Genomic DNA, 20023 nt, shown 5'->3' with positions numbered 1-20023 from the left:
TTGTTCATGGCACGATGCCAATTAGGATCACTAGCAGCCTCTATAAAAGAAAACAGCTCCATACTCCGACTAACAGAGTAAATATATGAAAGATGTTTAGGAGAGAAACGATGGTAAGAAATAAAATTACAAAGTGGATATCGCATACCTCTGGTAGAACCGGGCTGCAAAGTTGAGGATTGGCGTGGAGGCAGAATCACCTGCGAGCAAACGTAGTTTTTTAAATAGGATAAAGGGGTATGGGTACAAAAAGAAATGCGATTGGGTTGTAAAAGGGCTGAAGTTGTCGTGGGTTAGGAAACATCAGCGTGGGTCGTGGGCTAGGAATGAGAGGATATATGGGTAGGGTGAGGGAATTTGAGGCAATGTTGGTGGAGGGAGCAGGTGGGACCGAAAGTGAATCGGCGGGAGTGTTGGCAGGGGGTGGACAAGTGGGTTGACAGGCGTGGAAGTTAAGGTGAGAATGGGATAGGGATGGATGTAGTCTCGGTGAAAGGAGACAAGAGGGTGGGTGATGTGGCAGCATGGGAAGACAGCAAGTTAGGTGGCATGGTGTCTAGAGTTGGTTGATAAGAAAAGTCCAGGGGAGATAAAAGTGGCAGGGTAGCGTGGGGGTTGGGTAGGTGTGTGGGTGATAGCAAAAGGGAAGAAATCTTTGTGAAAAATGACATCTCTACTGGTAAAGGTGCGATGGGTGTCTAGGTCCTATAAGTTGTATGCGTTCTGTCCATAAGGGTAACCAATGAAGTTTGAAAAAGTACCCCATTGTCAAATAAAAAATAAATAAATAATTGCGAAGAGAAAAAATTCTCCTCCATTATCGGTACGAATGCATTGGATTTTAGTATGAAATTGGGTATTGACATAGGCAAAAAAAAAAAATTGATTAGTTGTTGAGTATCATATTTATGTTTCATGAGAAAGATCACACGTAAAACAAGAAAAATCATCCACAATAGTTAAAAAATAATGAGCTCCAATAAGGGAAGATTGACGATTTGGACCCCAAATATCACAATGAATTAAAGCAAAATGAGAAGTCGTTGAAATTGAACTTAAACCAAAAGGTTGACGAGTTTGTTTTTTCAAAAGACAAACATCACAAATATGACTAGAATCAAATGAACAATTAAGAAAATTAGATGCTAAAACTTGCAAACAGGTAGAAGAAGGGTGACCAAGACGCCTAGGCTATAAGGTGGATGGTATGGTGATGATGTTGCACAGAGGTTTATGGGTGGGGATAGAGGAGGCAAAGGCCACAAGGTAATATAGATCGCCACGTTGCTTACCTACACTAATCATCGCATTCGAAACTAAGTCCTGCAAAACACACCAAGAGGGAAAAAAAGGCTACGGAACACGATAATTCATCTGTAAGCTTACCAACCAATAAAATATCCACTTTAAAATTAGGGACACATAAAACATCTTTCAAATTAATCGAGGAATTTAAACGAATAATGTCAGTTAAAGTAATGAGAGCTGAGGCACCATTAAGCAAAGAAACAGGTGGCAAATACGAAGCAGAAGTATTAACTAAACATGACGCGGACGAACTAATATGATCTGTACTGCCGCTGTCAATGATCCATTGACCATGATGAGAAGTGACGGGTAACAAACCATTAGCAAAGTCATCACTGAAAACGGCATGGGCCTGAGGAGACAAAGAATATTCTGCGTTATCATTAAAGGCAACAAAAACACAGGAATGCTGCTCGGCTGAAAGATGAGGTATTGCAACCTGCAAGTCGTGCAAAGTGGGCTGGCATTGCACGTGATGAGCTGATAGAGGGACATAGGTAGTTGTACAAGCCTGGTGGTTATTGTTGGGCCGAGGACCAGCAGCGTTGTTGTTGCATCCAGAACTTACAATGCTGTTAATGTGTGAGTAACCAGCAGAAGCATTAGAAGTAGCAGACGTTGAGGAATGACATGATGGCCTCCATAGTTGTCCATGAAGGGGATGGCCAACAGGGTAACCGTGAAGTTTGTGACAAGTTTCATGTGTGTGGAATTCGTAGTTGCAATAAGTATAGTAGAGAGAATGACGGTCGGAGGAAGTACGGGAAAAACCACAAACCGCCATGGTCACAGGTTGGTCTGCAAAACAAAGTGAGCCCCATGAGCGTTGTTTTTCAGCCTGAGAAATTGAGGAGCAACCGTTAAAAAATCTGTTAAATTAACCGTTAAGTGATGATATGCAAATATAGGATCCCCATTTGTGCAGATGTGGTTGCCACATTTGTCCACATGGCTAAACACTTAATAAAATAATTAAAATAATTAATTAAAGAAAAAAAACAGAAACTCCCTCTTCATCTTCCTTACCCAAGCCATCCTTCCATCCCCTCCATGACTCCACCATTTTCCCCCATCACTTCTATACCTTTCTCTAACCATAAATCCCCTTCATCTTCCTTCTCCTATCACTAATCCTTTGCCCCAAAATTTTCCCTCCCCAGGTCGCAAGCCAATCCACCCCTTACCCCATCACTTCTACACCTTTATCTAATCATAAGTCCATTTCTTCATCTTCTTTCTGCCATCACCAACCTTTAGCCCAAATTTTTCCCACCCCAAGTCGCACGCTACCGCCACCCCTTGCCTATCACGAAGGAATTGCATGAGGAGGGTCTGATCTCAGGCAGCAGCGACATGAGGAGGGTCTGATCTCAGGCAGCAGCGACGGCATGATGCTGCTCGATGGCGCAAATCTGGCTTAGCTTGGTGTCGATGCTGGAAGTCCCAATTCAAGGAGGCTCAATGTCGTTGCAATCGAACATGAGCTTGGTGGGTGGATAAGGGTGGTCGAAGGAGAAGGTCGAATCATTGGAAAACCAAATGGTGGCGGAGGTTAGAAAGGGTTGGTGTTTGATGGGGAAGATAGGTTTTTGGGTTTTTTTTTGGATTTGAGAAGGAGTTCAAAATTAATGGAGAAAAGGGTGGGTGATGAGGGATGAGAGAAGGGGATGGGCTCAGGTGGGGAAGACGAAGGGGATTTTTAGTTTTTTTTTTTTTTTTTAAATTTTACTTTCCTTTAATTAATTATTTTAAATTTTAAATTTTTTATTAAGTGTTTAGCCACGTGGCACAAATGTGGCAGCCATGTTAGCACAAATGGGGACCCCATATTTGCCACGTCATCACTTAACGGTTGTATGAAATTGAAATAAAATAATACTAAATGTATGAGATTGAAATGTTTTAAAGATATTGTATAATGTTGTAATTGCACCGAAACCTGAGGGGGTAAAATGTAATTTACCCAAAAAAAAGCTAGGGTTTGAAACTTGCTCTGTATACCATGTAGAAAAAGATATTGGGCTGAAAAGTATGTTTCATTGATATGTGAATAAGTATATATACAATTACATTCCTTGCATAGCAAGAACTATTCCAACAAGTTAAGAATGAAATCATAATTTAATTCTAACTATTTTCCTACTTGTCTAACACCACCTCTCACCCTACCTATTAAAAGAAACACTAGAGCAGGTAGGCACTGCAATATTAAGACAGAAACCTTCATGCAGTTGTGAGGTGTGAAAGATAAAATCTTATATTGGCATTGGACAAGGACCAAACTTTGAAGGATTTTATTTATTGTAAGAGTTTTTTTACATTAATTCACATTAAAGGAAGATAGATTGAACTCAAAACACAATGAAAGACAAATCATTATTGAAAATCGTGCAAGAGTTTATAAGGAGGTTTGAGTCACTCCTCGCACTGTTAATCAGTTTGCAGTAAAAACTCAATTTTCTTGTTCAATATGTTTTCTATGGTTAATTCTCTCTAGCGAGATGATTATTAAAAGATGAGAGAAAAGTTGTCTGAAAAAAAAATGAGTATATATAATATGTAGGCATGTTTTAGTGCAATAAGTAAATTTTTGGATAAATTACACAAAAGTACCTCAATTATGAGTCGAATCACAATCTCATACCTCATGTTTTAAATATTGTAATGTCATATCTCAACTTATGAATTCGTTACAATGTCAGACCTCCATTAAGTTTTTTGTCAATTTGGTTGTTAAATAATGACGTAGTAGGAACGAAACCACTCTTTTGCCAAGTGGAATAAATTAATAATTAATTAATTATTTTTCATTTAACAATTTAAATTAATTTAAAAACAAAAAAAATCTCTCTTCTTCCATTTTCCCGTAAACCATTCGTCCTCCCCACCTTTCTCCCCAGAACCCCTTCATACCTGGTGCTGAAATCTCCAAATTTCCCATTTATCAGTAGTTTTTGGAAGGAAAAAAATTGCTGGTGAATGATTTGGGAGCCCGTTCATTTTGAGCAGGAGAGGGACAAGGGACCCCGTACTGGGTAGTTCCGCTTGACGGTGACAAGCATACTCGGGAGTTCCTTAACGATCTGGTTGCTATTGTAATGATCAGTTGTTTGCGAAGATGAAGAGGTTGTCGTCGAGCAAAAGGTGCAAGAATGGGTGAAGATTGTTCTCCTTGCCATGGTCGTCGGTCTCCGCCAAGAACCGGAAGTAGAACATTTTGTCGTACGATTCGTCATTTTTCTTGGGGTAGAACTCGTAGGAGAAGGCTTTTCTTCCTCCTCTGACAATGACGCATCTGTCGGGGAGTATCTGGTTGGATAACTTGGATGAGTACTAGCGGCGATCGAAGAGGAGGGGAAGACGAACGGGTTCTGGGGCAAAACGAAGGGGAGATTTTTTTTTTTTTTTTTTTTTTTAATTAATTATTATTTTATTCCACTTACACAAATGAACGAGTCTCATTCCTGCCATGTCATCATTTAAAAACCAAATTGACAAAAAATTTAATGGAGATTTGATATTGCAACGAATTCATAAGTTGAGGTATGACATTGCAATGTTTAAAACATGTGGTATGAAATTATGATTCGACCCATAATTAAGGTAGTTTTGTATAATTTACCCAAAATTTTTGTCGATATTCACAAATATAGGAGGAAAAAAAAATACACTACTCACCATTCAACCTCTTAGTTATAGATGATTAGAATACTGCTACATTGTAGGCAAATGAGAATTGATTTGTATACTAAAAAATGTTGTATGGTGTAAATGCTCATTGTAAAATGTGATCTACCAAGTATGATCATACCTTTACAAAATTGTCAAAAAAAATGTCTTGGTACGTTTATTAGGTTGAAAGGCACTTTGCCTATAAAACAATCATCTAAGTAAGACCTGGTTTGGTACTGAGGTGATTCTGAAAAAAGCTGCTATAAAAAAAAACTGGGAGCTGTTTTTGTGTTTGGTAAACACTCAGCTTCAGCTTTTTTTCACAGTTTTGGGTGAAAAAAAAGCCAAAAACAAGAAGCTGCAAAACCCAGCTTTGAAAAACCGGTTTTTTTTCACATCTGTTTTACATAAAAGTTTACCAAACACTCTAATACTGCTTTTTTTTTTTCAAAAGCACTTTTACAAAAAAGTTTACGAAACACTCTGCTGCTTTATTTCACAGCCGCTTATTCTCACAGCACAGCAGAAACAGCTTTTTTTCAAAGCACAGCAATACCAAATCAGCCCTAAGAAAGGAGAGCACACGGAAGAGAAGAGGAAAGACACACATCCAAGTTTACCTCTAAAGCTTCACCCCTGCATGTTCAAGTTTGTTTTTGAATCGTGTTTTTACTTTTTATATGCTACTTACAAAAGATTTAAATTTTTAACCAACGAGTAGTCCAGCACATAGGCATTATTTGTCTTAGCTAAAAGCCAGCCTTGTCATTTTTAGTTGCAAACTTATTATTTTTCAGATTCGAATCTAAAATCTCTCATTTACAAGTTAAAAGAATACTAATAAGCTATAATATTAAGCGTCGTGCGGCTTTGTCTCTTAGTAATAGTATAGATAACAATGACTAATTGATTAAAAATCGTATTAGTGCTAAATCATGCTAGTAATCTTTGTATTTGTTTGGCATTTCCCTCTCTAGTCAATACCACCTCGCTGGTAAAACGACGCATGTATACGGATTAACTACACTTGCAAAAACGGCGCTCGGTGGGCCACCAATCCTCTACGTTGAAGCACAACAGATATAGGAACTATTATCCTCATGAGCTTGAGGATGAAATCGGCGGTTAGGTACAACTCTCAAGCGAGGGAGCATCCTCATATGCTGTACTTGGTTACAAACATACGAAACCCCACGGGCCACGGAATTTTTTTTTTTTTTTTGAACAAATAATATTATTTCCATTAAGGTGAAGGATGTAGGCTAAGCTTCTATGTTAATAATAATGTGATTCAAATTAACATTTGACAACAATCAAACTTAGATCTTTAACTTATACATGAAAAGAAATATTATTGTCGCTGGCTCGTTATTCTCCAAAATATGCGTAGCCGCTATCAGTGGCAAATCCGAAATTCCGCAAAACTACGGCGCCCATTTTGGGATCCCAAACGGCGTCGCTTTAAATACCGCGACGACCCACGTCATCGTCCTCAGAGCTTCCCAGTCTGAGACACAGCAGATATAGAGAGAGAAGGGCCCTTGACAATCAGATTACCAAAACGCAGCGTTTCGCCTGGAAAATCATGAGGAACCGGCGGTTTGCACAGGTCACGACGAGCGACGACGAAGACGACGACGTCGCACCCCGGAGCCACCAGCAGTCGGCGGGGGATACATCGTCGCGGAAGAGGAAGCAGGTGAAGCTTCGAGAAGGGGACAACGAAGAGTCGGGGGAGGAGGAGAAGCAGAAGAGTAAGAAGAAGAGGAGAGGGAAGGAGAAAGAGGCCGAAACGGCGTCAGGTAGCGAAGACGAGGAGGAGGAGCCACACGTGGTGGAGGACGCAAAGCCGATTGGCGAGGTCGTTAAGCTTTCCGGGAAGGGAAGGGGCCGGAGGCAGCATTACAAGGCGTTTGAGTATGACGGGACCCGATTTGACCTGGTCAGTTTGCGTTTTCGGGCTGGGTTTTGGGATTTTGTGTTTGGTGCTTGGGTTTTAGGGTTCTGATTTTCTCGCATTGTTTGAATAATTGGTTTGAATTTAAGAATTTAAGAAATTGTGAATTCTGGGTACTTTTTTTTATATCTTGAAATTTTTGGTTTTGATTGTTGGGTTTGTAGGGTTTGGCGAATTGGGTGGTTGTTTGGTTGAATTTTGTTTTGGTTTTGATTCATTGCTGCAAAGTAAGAATATTGACTACTTATTGTTTGGAAAATGTTGTTGTTTAAGCTGGCATTGTGGTATCATTTAATTTGGAACATCTCTGCCCCTTTGTATTAAGCAACTAAACTTCCACTGGGAATCCTAGAATTCGAGTTGCATTTTCTTCTAAGACAGTTAACGATTGGATGAAAACATATTATCCAAATTTCCAAAAGGGAATGATTGAGTTTTGTATGCAGACAAATTCGTTGGTGTCGTCTTCCTGTGATTAGGGAGGCAATTGAATGTTCTGAAATTTTTGTCTATTGGTTAAACATAGCTCTTTTTACCCCTTTTTTTGGATATATTTTATGTTTCCCCTCCCGGATAAACTCTACATGCGGTTTGTAGAGGAGAAGTAATTTTGCATGTTCAATTCCGAACCAGAAAATGTTAGATGTTGAAGCAAATAGTCTTCTTATGAGTTTGAAGCAAATAGCTCCTCAGCTAATATGCTACAAAAACATGGGATGAGTGTCAGCTCTAGGTACATGAAAGCTTCAGATTTGAGTGTTTTCCATAGACTTTCTGTGTTCTGAGTCTCCAGCAGCCATACTCTTCTTGTGCCTTTGACAAGAAGATGCTGTAAAATTCAAATTACGTGTCTTTGTAAAGATTTTTCATTGCTTATCGTTTTCTTCTGTTTCTTGCTGTTGGTATAATGTATATGCTTTCCTTACGCACAGAAAATTGTTATCAAGTGTTTCATGTTAAATGTGATATTTCTATATATTTTTATGCTCAGGATGTTTGACAAATGTTGTTGCCACTTGAACTTCTGTACACCTGTTGGTTTTGTGTACTGTCCCTTTTTTTTCATCTTGATATTGTGTGATACTTTTTTGTGTGTCTATATATATACATATATATATATATATATATATATATATATATATATAATTTTCAAATGGTTTAGATTTTGAAAAGCTCATTTATTTGATTCAGATTCCCTAGGTTCTGAATATCTCTTGATTTTTAAATGAGGTATCACTTGTTTATTTCATTAATGTTTTGCGCTGATCATTTAATCACTCTGTAGGAGGATCCGGTTCTTCTAACTCCTGAGGATACCAGACAAAAGCCTTATGTGGCAATTATCAAGGTACATGCTTTATGAAATCATATTATCACTTTTGTACATGGATATTATTTTTGGTTCTTTTAAACATTTTGCCTTTCACATTGTTTAATTTATTTGCATTTCATTACTTGAGGTCCTAGCTTCTAAAATATATAGTAGATCAGAAGTGAAATTCAGGTTATGACAAATTGTTCAGATTGTGAAACATGGTTATTTTTTAGTATGGTGATATATTTTTGGTTGAAAACAACTAACTGTAGGGGTTTTTATATGATGAAGATTTCTATGTTTTCTTCTAGTATATGTTGATTTAAGATCACGAGGAAACAACTATACTACTAGCAGATGTGCATTTTCTGGCAAAAGAACATGTATAGATGTAACAAAGATATAGGGATCATATATACATATACATGGTGACAGTCTCAAATACAGGCGAGCCACATGGGGATAAGCATGCTGATTGCTTCACATATTGTTATTCACTTCTCACCCTGTGATTCACTTTGTCCTCACCTTTGACTATTTAATTATACATCTTTTGCTTGAATATTTTTCCTCAAGTTTCTTGGCATGTTGGTCTGTGTTCTATTATGCTTTTTGGTGGGCTTCTAGTTATTTGAAGTTATGGGCAACAGATTTGCTTTCTGTTTTTTTATTTGTATGCACTTATTCTCTTTCGTCTCCTTCACATTCACAATGACTTAATTTTAATTTTCTGACTGTTGGAACTGGGGATTAATTAGGATATAAGCAGGACCGGAGGTGGGAGCATGATGGTATTAGGACAGTGGTTTTATCGTCCTGAAGAGGCAGAGAAAAAAGCTGGTGGAAACTGGCAGTCAACTGATACAAGGGAGTTGTTCTATAGTTTCCATCGTGATGAGGTTCCTGCAGAATCTGTAATGCATAAATGTTTGGTGCATTTTGTTCCGTTAAACAAACAGCTTCCAAGTCGTAAACAGCATCCTGGCTTCATTGTGCAAAAGGTGTATGACACCCAAGGGAAAAAACTCTGGAAGCTGACAGATAGAGACTACGAAGAGGATAAGCAACATGAGATTGACTTGCTAGTTCAGAAAACTATTAAACTATTGGGAGAACTTCCTGATATAGAGATTGCAGATAACAATGTTTATCAGGATGATCAGTTGAAGACTAAAAGAGGTCTGATTAAAAAGAATATATCACCCCTTGATGTTTCTAGGGTGGAAGAAGCAACTGCTAGGCCTGGTCACAATCAAAAAGCTGAAACACCTGGAAGCTGCCCAACAAGCAACTCAGAATATCATTCCATTTTAGCAAAGTCCATGGCACTAACTGGAGACACACTACGTGACAGATGGTTGGAGAAACTTCTACAAAATATCCGGCACCACGTATGGAACTCTGCTGACACTACAAACGGTATTGAAAAGAGAAAATCTGGCTTTGATGATATTGATCATGAAAGTGACCGTAAGCCCACAGAAGTTGGAAATGGATCTCAGGATAATGTCAAGGTATGTAGTGAATGCTTTTCCCCCCTCAGTTTGGCAGCTCTATATTTATCCTTTGGTTTTCTGACAAATAGGGTGCACTGGAAATCGGGAGTGGAGTCTCTGGGAGATGTTATAAGTTATAACTCACACGTTAACTTTATTTCTTTTCAGAGTGGCAACACGTCTTTTCTCTGGCCAGAGGATGCTGTTCGTGCAGTTACTTCTCTAGAGAAGGCTTCGCATGAGTCTCTCTCCTCAGATTTCCTAAAGTATAACCAGAAGTTGCGGCAACTGGGATTCAATCTCCAGGTCAGAAGGCTCTGTGTGCTTGTATGCTCATGGTCATGCATATGTGTGCAGATAACATACTCTTGAAAAGACCTTCCAACTGTGTTATAAGAATGTTGCATTTTTCCATTCATAAATGAACATCGTCTTTTTTATTTGTTTGAGGTCCAAACTTTTTTAGTCTTTAAACGTCTTTGTTTTCTATTCAAATGTCTTTTTTTCTCTCGTTTTATTCTTATATTTCTTCTCTTTGCAGAAAAATTCATTCCTAGCCCGTCGTCTGCTAAATCGAGAGTTGGAACCTTTAACAATAGTGAACATGTCACCTGAGGAGTTAAAGGTATGGTCTTTATCATGGCTTGATTTGTAGGTGGTTGATTTTTATGGTGATTCTCAAGGAAGATTAATTCTGATTCGATTTTGATCAGACCCAGTTTTCTTTAGCTGTTTTTGGTCACACTGGACATATTTGTAACATCTATGCGGACTAATTCTTCCTTGTAGTCTAACTTACTGTTAGCTAATTTTGGAGGGATGGAAGGTATTTATGCCAACAGTGGTAGTAGACACGTCTCTTATATCTTTGGATGTTGTTCCTTTTCTTTTTTTTATCATGTTCATGTAAGGTTTTTCTAGGAAAAAAGTTTGGTAAGGCTGTTCAGTTGGTTGGTGGAGCATTTATCAAGGAAAGTGAATGACGATAAACGTGTTTGATATTTGGTTCTTTGGGTTGAAGTGGGTTATTCATAGAGAATCTCTTTATGCTTTTAGCTTTAGGTCCAACTAGTCTTCAAAGCAGATAGCCATAGAGAAATTGTTGGTACTCTTAGGTTTTAGGTTCTGCATGTTGATTTGTTTGTTTATAAAAATCAATAAACTTCAATTCCTTTCTGGCAGCAAAATCTTGAATGCATATTTAACAATTTTTCAGTAACATCTAAAGAGGTCTATTTTGGTCGCGAGTGCTCCAATTTTTTTCATTGATAATGGAAAATTGCCTAATGAAAATGTATCCTATTATGGAATAGCACAGAAATTCATGTAAACTATTTCATTTCTGTTGAATTAAGGCATGTTTGAGTTGATTTGCTCTTTTCTTTTGCATATTTTTAATGTTGTTCATAAGATTTACTAAAGAGTAATTTCGTGGATGTTCATATGTGGGGTTTTATTGCCATTGTTGGACTAGATGAAGAGAAGGAATACATTAGCTTTTGGTGAAAGATGTAGAGTCAAGATTGCTTCAGCAAATTCTTTAGGTATTTATGCCTTGGCTGGGAGTCTGGGACTCGGGATTACTTGCTCACCTTTTCTCTCATAGTATGAAGGTGTCAGTTGAGAATAAAATAAAATGCTTCTGTGCTTCCCTCTGCCCTGGGTTGAGTATGGCCTCTTGAGATGTTACCTTTTGAGTATCCGTGTATAATAAGCAGACAAGATGTTGTTGCAAATTGCAATAGCCAACTTTTGGTTTAGACAAAAGTGATAATGCTATTGTTGCTCTTGCTGTCAAGGTTTTGATTTGTCATTAAACGTGACCTTTTAATGAACTTCAGGAGGGTTTAACAGCTGAGGAGAGAGCAAAGAAGGAGCCTGATGATTGGGAGCGTATGCAGGTGATTTTATTTGTACCCATTGTTGACTTCTTGCTCTGCAGCACATACGTTTTGTGCACATTGTTGACTTCTTGCCCGTGAAACAGATGACTGACGCTCGTTGCTCAAGATGCTCAGAGTTCAAAGTGGGAGTTAGGGACATTATTCAAGCAGGACACAGTGCTCGCTATCAGGTTAGTGCATATAGAGATTAATATATGATATGCATCCAACCATAGTCTATAGGCTAGTGGCAATTGCTTTTGCCACTATATTTTACTCTATAAACTGGGATAATACACTGTTGGGAGCAACACGAAATAATGGGTAATGTTTGAGGGCTAAGTATGGTGTCAAATAGTCCAGCTCTGACAAAAATACCAAGAAGAAAACATGTCTCTGGTATCACACCAATTGCAGAGTGGGGGTTGACCTAAGTAATCTGAAAGTCCTACCCACTGTCTATAAAGCAAGCATCAACTATGACTATTGAGTTGGCAACACAAACCAATTTTCCCTTTAAATTAAAAGTTATAACATTTCATACGTGTATCAAAACCTATGATCAGCGTATTACACATTGTGATCGCTACATCAGTTATTTTGTTTCCAAGTTTGAATTGCATACATTTAAGTCCCTAAACTTTTGATATTTTAGCTGTAGTCTAACTAAAATAGGTGGTGAAGATGGATGAAAGAAGTTTTTGCGTTATCTCTATCTACCAAAGTTTTCTGGTTCTCGTTGGGTCCTCTTTCCAACATTTGATTGTTTATTTCACTGATAGGTGATAAGGCCATTTGATTGTTTATTTTCCTTTTAGTTAAAAGGAAGAATGCATGAACATTGTTTTTTCAAGGGTAATTTAGATTGTGACAGAGCTATATCCCTAGTTTGCTTGTTGCAAATTTACCCTCTCATGCTTTTTTTTTTTTTTTAAAAGCTGGAGTGTATTGCCTGTGGTCATTCATGGTATGCTGCCCGGGATGCGGTTTCAATGCTCACAATTGATGCACCCAGTTCTAACAAGAATGTGGGGACGGCTCCTTTGGCCACTGCCAAGTTTGAAGATGTTGAAAAGAAGCTGGCGAGCCCACGTGAGCCTGACAAGACAACCAAGGACGCTCTAAGAAAAACAACTGAAGCATATATGCCGGTGTTGGAAGCGCAAAGATCACTTAGCAAGTTCAAAAGGGAAGAAAATTCTGATTCTGCAAAGAAAGCGGAGTAGAGGTGCTGCGGTCTTGATAGTTTATGGATAGGTGGATGAATTATGTAGGAAATGCAGCCTTGGTAATTTTTGTACAGCCGTATACACATGCATATGTTAGTTAAAGCGGTCTTGAACCCCCGGGGGATTAGGGTAGTTAATTTTGACTTGAATTCTGTATCTGCTGCTGATGCTCCAAAGATAGAATTGCACTAACCGAGCAGACAAGTAAAGGAGATAGAGATGCCTTGTACTTGTTTTCTCTGTCACCATTATTCTGTTGAGTTTCGTGGGTGTTTATTTCCTTGTGTTTGCTTACACGTGGGTTGGGTGTTATTTTCTTTTGAGTACAACGATATAATGATGTATTTTACACTAAGGAGATGGAGAGTTCTGTTAAGTCACATAATAGGCAACCTATTTGATATTGGATTTATTATCCACGAGATTCAAACTTAAGATTTCTTACTGGAATACCATCCGACCAAAATATTGAACAGGGGTTGGGTGTTTATTTGTTTACCCGATGAGAGTTACCATACCAGTTACAAAATCCTTTGACTAAAATATAAAGGTATTAAAGCCAAAATAGTTTTTGAGATTGTCATAATTTTGTACTTTGCTACTTGAGTTTGAAATCAATATAAGTGGTATAAGTTTGTCTACTGTCAATTATTTTGGTCTTTTTATGAAAAATCTTTATTAAATAAGGATTAAAATAACAAAACTATCCACAATTCAATAAATAATTAGCCAAAATGATTAGTAAAAATAGTAAATTTGACATTTTGTCTTTATTTAATTGTGATGTACTGATCAAAATGAATAATGGTGGACAAATTCAGAAATCAATTATATCGATTTTAAGTTTTAGATACCATTTTAGATAAAAGATAATGCCACAAAAATTAAATTTACAAATCAAATAATATGATTATTGATAATTAAATTTTTACTTAGGCATTGATTAATATTCTTATTTTGTGACACATTATTTTCGTCTCTCTATCGTTACCTTACTAAAAGCCTAAAACTAAATGGGATTGCGTGACTCGAGTCCAAGATTCCGTGGGCTTGATGTAACCGACCGCTTGGCCTAAAACCAATCACATGCATATGGATTTACCCATTTTTCCTTTAGCTTTGGGGTCCATGCCTTTCCCATTCCCCAACAGTAGACTTCCCATCATTTTCATTGACTCACTTGTGTCTTCTTCTTTTTTCATTCTAAGGGACCACTTGACTTAAATAACCCTCCTAAACTAAACAATTTATAGCATGTGATTATATTTCGTTCAAATTAATGTTTTAATTTTTAAAGTTTTATTTTCGATTTTCATTATTTTTATCGAAACAACCCATATCGATATCGGTCTTTGATATATTCATCGATATTTTCACAAATTTGCATTTTGATATTTTCGCTAATGCAGATATTTTAAACACTAATTATACCACTTAAAAGTTGTTTCATTACACATTCTTTCCAACTAATCTTTTTAGTGTTGGCTTTGTGCTTATTCCCTTTTTTTACCCTAATTTTTCTCAAATCTCATTAGTTTGAAATCATTTAATAAAAATAATCCAATAAAAAAGGAGATCAAATCTCCTGCACCCAAAATAGGTGTAGCCTTAATATGACCCCAATTATTGATTGACATATATAAACTTTATGACAAGAAAGTTAAAAAAAGTTTAATTTATAAACACGTGTCCATCAGCGATTGAGGACACAGAGAGACCACATCCATTTTGGACGGAGAAGATTTGATCCCATCCAAAAGTGATCCTATTGAGAAGATGGCATTTGAAGATAATACTAGAGGGCTGTCTTGTCAACTAAGAAGTATCTAAATTTTGAAAATTTGAGGAGTTTTAGAGTAATTATAATTAAATTATAGTAGGGCAAGATCTGCATTTCACTAAATTAATTTAATGATTTGATTAATTGATTAATTATAGGGAACCGTCAGATTAATTGCGGGATTCCAGTCTTTGATATTTGCAATTTCCCAAAACCATAAAACATAATAATTAATTTGTGGCAGTGCGAGGTAAAGGACACCAACCTTAATCTAATCAATGGCATCAGAATTCCAAAAATACCCCTTAAACAAGGCATTTCAATGGTCCAGAAGAATGCTTTATAGTCTTTCTAAACATGGGTGCTCTCTCCAAGGGCGCCATGTGTACAAATAAATTATAACCCAGAAAATTGAAATTAAAAAAAAAAAAGGAAAAAAACACAAAAAGAAAGAGAAAAAAGTTACAAAAAAATGGAAAAGTTAAATCCACACGATATTTTGTGGGTTCAATTCTTAGCAATAGTGAATAGCAAGATAGAGGTCAAGAAAAAGTTGATATGCTTCTGTAAGTCTTTCTTGATCTCTAAAAGGGTGGACTGCTTGAAGAAACCTCTAACTAATCTTGGTTTTTTTTTTTTTTTTTTTTTGGAAACCCAACTAATCCTGTTTTGAAAGAGAAATAAAAAAAAAAAAAAATTAATGAAAAAAATTTAAAAATTTTGAGTTTTAACTATAAAGATAAAATAAAAAGTAAAATAAATAATACTATGATTGATTTTTTAATGTAAAAATGTAATTTTTTATTAAACTAAACAGTACTGGGGTTTAAAAAGTAGGCAGCAGCCCTTTGTCTCTTCAATGCTACAAAACTCTTGTTTGCACTCTTCCTCTTGTGTGTGTGGCTTGAGGACAGATCTTCACTGTGAAGTGTGAAGTGTGAAGTCACACACTCTCTCTCTCTCTCTCTCGGCATGCTTTCTCTCTCTGATTACATTGTCTCACCCTTCATCCACCTTTTTCTCTCTCTCTCTCTAGACCTCACTTTTTGTGTCTCATGCTTTACTGCTCTTGGCCTTGTTCTGATTAGTCTCCTTTTCCTTTTTATCTCGAGTGAAATATATATTTACACTTTTGGGAGTTTTGGGTTTTTTTTTGCTGTTGAAGATTCAAGGAGACTTTGAGTGGAAGAGATTGAAGAACATGATTGCATCTGCCGGTAGCTTGGTGGGTTTTCCTTTGGCTTCACTTATCTGAGAGATCTGCTCTGTGGTGGGGTAAGCACATTTTCTGCAACCATTATTTTTTTGGTTGCCTTCAAATGCAAGTGAAAATACAAGCAACTTCTTTTCTGGAATATATAGCTTTTGGCTGTACTGCTTTACTCATTTGGGTGTTTTTGAAGTCATTAGAATTTCTTGTGTGCTTTTGGGTTATGGGTTTTCATTTTTGGAGAGATCAAGTTCTGGTTTTTTGAGGTTTATGTGATCTCAAAGTTTGGAATCTTTGATGGGTTTTGTGCCTTTTCAAACAATGGTTTCTGCCAAGGTGAGGATTGTTCAACTATTTTTTTTTTCAATAATTCTTGGAATTTTGCAAATTAGAGATCTAATTTTCTGCAGATAGAGAAGTGCATTGGATTCAGTATATCTGTGCAAGTAAATTACTCTGAAATCTAATTTCTTCGTTTTTATCAATTTTGCAGAAAGCGTATCCCTTTTCATAGTGCATTGTATTTAGACAGATTTATTTTGGCAGATGAGATGTAGTAACTGCCATTGGTGTTAATTTTTGTTGCAGCTGAATGCTTTTCTTTGGTGTATTTATTTCTGTTCAATGTATTTGCCTGCCTATTTTGGGGAAAGAATTTAGGACTCGTTTGAAAGTGCTTTTAAAATGGCTGAAACCGCTTTTGATGAAAATGTTTTTGGAACCAATCCTTAGTAAAAATGCAAGTGAATCCTGGAGAAACACTGCTTCCTACAAGAAGCACATAATTGGTGCTTCTTGCAGGTAGCACTTTAAGTACTTCTAAACGAGCCCTTAATTTTAATGTAGAAACTGCATGTCATTTTTAGCAGTGTTGTTAGGATTAAATTATATCCTGCAGGTCTTGATTTTTGTTGATATTGTTTCCATCTTTGTTGCAGAGTTTCCGATCTGTCAATGGGATTAGAGATGGATTTCGATAGAAATTGCACGGTAGGCTTGAGTCCTAACACTGTGCTTCCAACTCATTGTCCTCGTTCCCATGGTGAAAGAAGGAGCACAAAAGGAAAATTAAAACGTAAAGATGATTTATCGAGCATAAAGGAGGATTTCGTGGAAATCAGCTTTCATCACTATCGCAGCGCTTCTTGTAAAAGTGTTCCATCTAGGCCTGTTGTTAACGTAGACCTTAAGCGTGGTTCTATATATCAAAGCTCCAAAGAGGTACAAAATATTAAGAAAATGGGCACTGTTGAAGGAAGGAGAAAAGTTGGAATGCCGCAAAGTAGTGACACCTCTTTCTCTTACCGAATTGTTGACACGATGTGTAGTTCAGATGAGGAGAGTACACAGAATAGGTCTTCAGTAGTATCTTTGAAATCAGACTTGAATGCACCATCTGTTGGCCGGCCTCATGTTGAACCATGCTCATCAGATAGTTTGATTGATATTTGTATGGATCCCGATTACAGGGAAAAGCACTCTGCTGAAGCTTTACGAGAATTCTCAGTGGATCTGAAACTAAGAAGTGATGCTGTTGCTGGACCTCTAAATAATGGTAATGAACTTCTGGAAAGAGACCAAGTTCACACATTGCACAAGTCTTTCTCCGCTAAGGTGGAAATGCTCCAATCTCGTTCCCCACCAGAGAGTGCTCGCTCATCCAGGGTCAGCTCAAAGACCCGGTTCAGCCCTATTATAAAGATGTTTGATCCATTCATGAAGTCTAAGTCTTTGAGAACTCCGAGTTATGTAGTGGAACCTGGCAGAGCCAAAACGACTGAGCCGGCAAACATGACAAGAAACAGGTCACATAAAAAATCTTTGTTGCCAGTCTATTCAAATACAGCACAGAGTCCAGATTGTGATCCTCCACGTATCAACCGAGATAACCACCAATCGGTTGTTGCATGCTCGCCAGTTCACCTACATGGCCATCTCAAGTTACAAAATAAACACGGAATGCCATTTTTTGAGTTCTCGTTGAAGTGCTCAGGAGACGTCTTGGTGGCCAGGACATGGAAAGCAGATAATGCTATTAATTGGGTGTATACCTTTCACTCCATCGGAAGCAGAAAGAAGAGCAATGCCAGCGGTTGGGGATTATATGGTAGTGACAGAGATTCTTCAATGGTGGGACAGATGCAAGTGTCCTGTTACCTATGTTCGGAACTCAAAGATGGAGTTTTTGAAAATTCCATGGTGACGGAGTTTGTGGTGTATGATATCGCTCATGCAAGGAAAACGTTTGCAGCCCAAGAAAACTCTAATAGTAGCCTTGATGATGTTAAACCTCCCAAAGGTTCTAGTCCAGGCACAGTTGGGGCAACTATAAAGTTGGATGAGTCTTGTCCCACCAAGGTCAAACTTCAACAAAAACATGCTTCCAACAGCAGTGATAACGATACTTCAGCCTGGCCGTCTGCAGATTTGCATCCAAGCCTTGAAATTGCAGCCATCGTTATGCAAGTTCCTTTAGAAAAGAGAGAGAGCTTGAAATACAAGAGAGGGGATAAAATTAGTGATAAAGTACATCGAAACCTACTGTCCATGGGTGAACAGAAGAAGGAGGCTGCCCCTGATAGCCAAAGTCCAGGAAACTTACAGGTGGTGGTACCAGCTGGAAACCATGGCACACCGAGTGCTGAAAGCAGCGGTCCTTCATCATTACTAGATCGGTGGAGGTTGGGTGGAGGCTGTGACTGTGGTGGCTGGGACATGTCCTGTCCTCTTATTGTCCTAAGCAATCCCCACACCAAAAGCGCTGATGATCAACTATTGGCAGAGAATCAGAAGCTTATGGAACTTTATGTTCAGGTTTGACGTTGGAAAAAATTTTCATGATCATAGCTTGAATTGAATAAATGTTCTTTTTGTTAAATTCTGAACTAAAAAGAATTCTAGAGACAACGGGTTTGATTTTGCTGGTTCCTCCCCATTGAAGAATCGTAGTTGACTAGCTGCTAATTTCGTTCTTCATTAATTTTGTTCATGCTTGGTAACATATATGTAGGGAATCTCATAAGCTATTGCTCGACTTTGATTTGTTTGCAGGGATCGAAGGAGAAAGCACCAGCAGTGATCATGACAATGGTTGAAGAGGGACACTATGCAGTTGATTTTCATGCCCGGTTATCTACACTACAAGCATTTTCTACATGTGTTGCCATTTTGCACGGTACAGAAACATCCGCAGCCGCAGGGCAGGAGAGGAACACACAGTTGTCACAATGCAGCTCATTGAAAGTAGTGCTTGAGGAAGAAGTGAAGTACTTAATTGAAGCAGTTACGGCAGGGGAGAAGAAGGAAGTAGCTAAGAGGGTGAAAAAAATCCAACCGTCTTATGTACTGAACCCTCCCTTCTCTCCAATTGCTCGGGTGTAGATTTCCTGCAGCATCTATGGTTTGCTCCGGAGAATCCCGCAAGGGATTTCGAGATGACCCCGAGTCTAACCAGAACCAAGTGGAAGGGCATCAGCAACAGATGGCCGAGACGACATTTACACAGATACTGAGGGTCATTTAGTATAAAAAAAGTTGTGGCAAGGCTCAACAGGCAACTGAGTGAGGCGAAAAGGACTTGCTGAAGCGGGCGAGGCTTGCCATTGCCGGAGGGAGGGTTAGCACCATCAAGGAGGGTCTAAAATCTAGATCATTTAGAATTATGTCATTGAATATGTTCATCGACAACGTCGATAATCCAAATGCAACAGCATACAACACTGTCCATATAGAAACCTGTAGGGGAAGGATAAAGAAGTTAGCATATGAGAATTGGGAGATAGCAGTTAGCATAGCGGTCCTTTTCTCTTTTGCAAATTTTTGTTTTTATCAAATTTGGTTGATTTGTACTTTATAAATTAGGAGGGAGAAGACAACATCCATGACTAGTTACTGTATAATATAAGAATACAAACTTTGTTAGAAAATAATTATCTCATAAATTTATGTCACTGCTTAACGGCCTGTCGTTTTTCGCAACAGAGTAAAACATTAAAATGTTAAACCGGGATCAAACCCGAGTCACAGGCGGGAATACTTACCACTATACTACAACGACCTTCTTGACAACAAATAGGTTATTTAGGTATTATAAATCAATTGAGTAATTTAAAGCAAGAACTCGGGCTGTGTAATACTATAATAAACCCAAAACCAAGTTGGTGATTCTATTTC

At 37.9% G+C, this 20023-nt stretch overlaps 2 protein-coding genes across 6 annotated transcripts; both read left to right on the top strand.

The window, feature by feature from the left end:
* The first annotated feature begins 6390 nt into the window (after positions 1-6390).
* On the top strand, positions 6391-13136 carry LOC137710357 (ASI1-immunoprecipitated protein 3). 4 transcript variants are annotated; one of them, XR_015963602.1, is made up of 9 exons: positions 6447-6922; positions 8223-8285; positions 9011-9766; positions 9917-10054; positions 10290-10373; positions 11223-11292; positions 11590-11649; positions 11736-11822; positions 12570-13136. XR_015963602.1 is itself a non-coding variant. In XM_068449310.2 (8 exons), exons 1-8 carry the CDS (start codon positions 6566-6568, stop codon positions 12855-12857), a joined length of 1833 nt encoding a protein of 610 aa, XP_068305411.2. In that variant the 5' UTR covers positions 6391-6565; the 3' UTR covers positions 12858-13136. The 4 variants fall into 4 exon arrangements, 2 of the variants coding, with proteins under 2 accessions (XP_068305411.2, XP_088551900.1); XM_068449310.2 differs by lacking the exon at positions 11223-11292 and having other exon boundaries at positions 6391-6922; XR_015963601.1 differs by lacking the exon at positions 12570-13136 and having other exon boundaries at positions 6445-6922; positions 11223-11416; positions 11736-11815.
* A 2365-nt stretch (positions 13137-15501) lies between these two features.
* On the top strand, positions 15502-19813 carry LOC137710358 (bromo-adjacent domain protein, putative (DUF3527)). 2 transcript variants are annotated; one of them, XM_068449311.2, is made up of 3 exons: positions 15502-15915; positions 16789-18664; positions 18902-19813. In XM_068449311.2, the coding sequence occupies exons 2-3, from the start codon at positions 16805-16807 to the stop codon at positions 19229-19231; spliced, it is 2190 nt and encodes a 729-aa protein (XP_068305412.2). In that variant the 5' UTR covers positions 15502-15915; positions 16789-16804; the 3' UTR covers positions 19232-19813. The 2 variants fall into 2 exon arrangements, with proteins under 2 accessions (XP_068305412.2, XP_088551898.1); XM_088695772.1 differs by lacking the exon at positions 15502-15915 and adding an exon at positions 16027-16186.
* Positions 19814-20023: the final 210 nt, after the last annotated feature.

Source organism: Pyrus communis, chromosome 6 (genome assembly GCF_041283825.1).
Source record: "Pyrus communis isolate YQ-2024b chromosome 6, ASM4128382v1, whole genome shotgun sequence".
Classification (NCBI taxonomy): domain Eukaryota; kingdom Viridiplantae; phylum Streptophyta; class Magnoliopsida; order Rosales; family Rosaceae; genus Pyrus; species Pyrus communis.
Note: the sequence above shows the minus strand (reverse complement) of the source record. Positions and strands in the feature narration are given on the sequence as shown.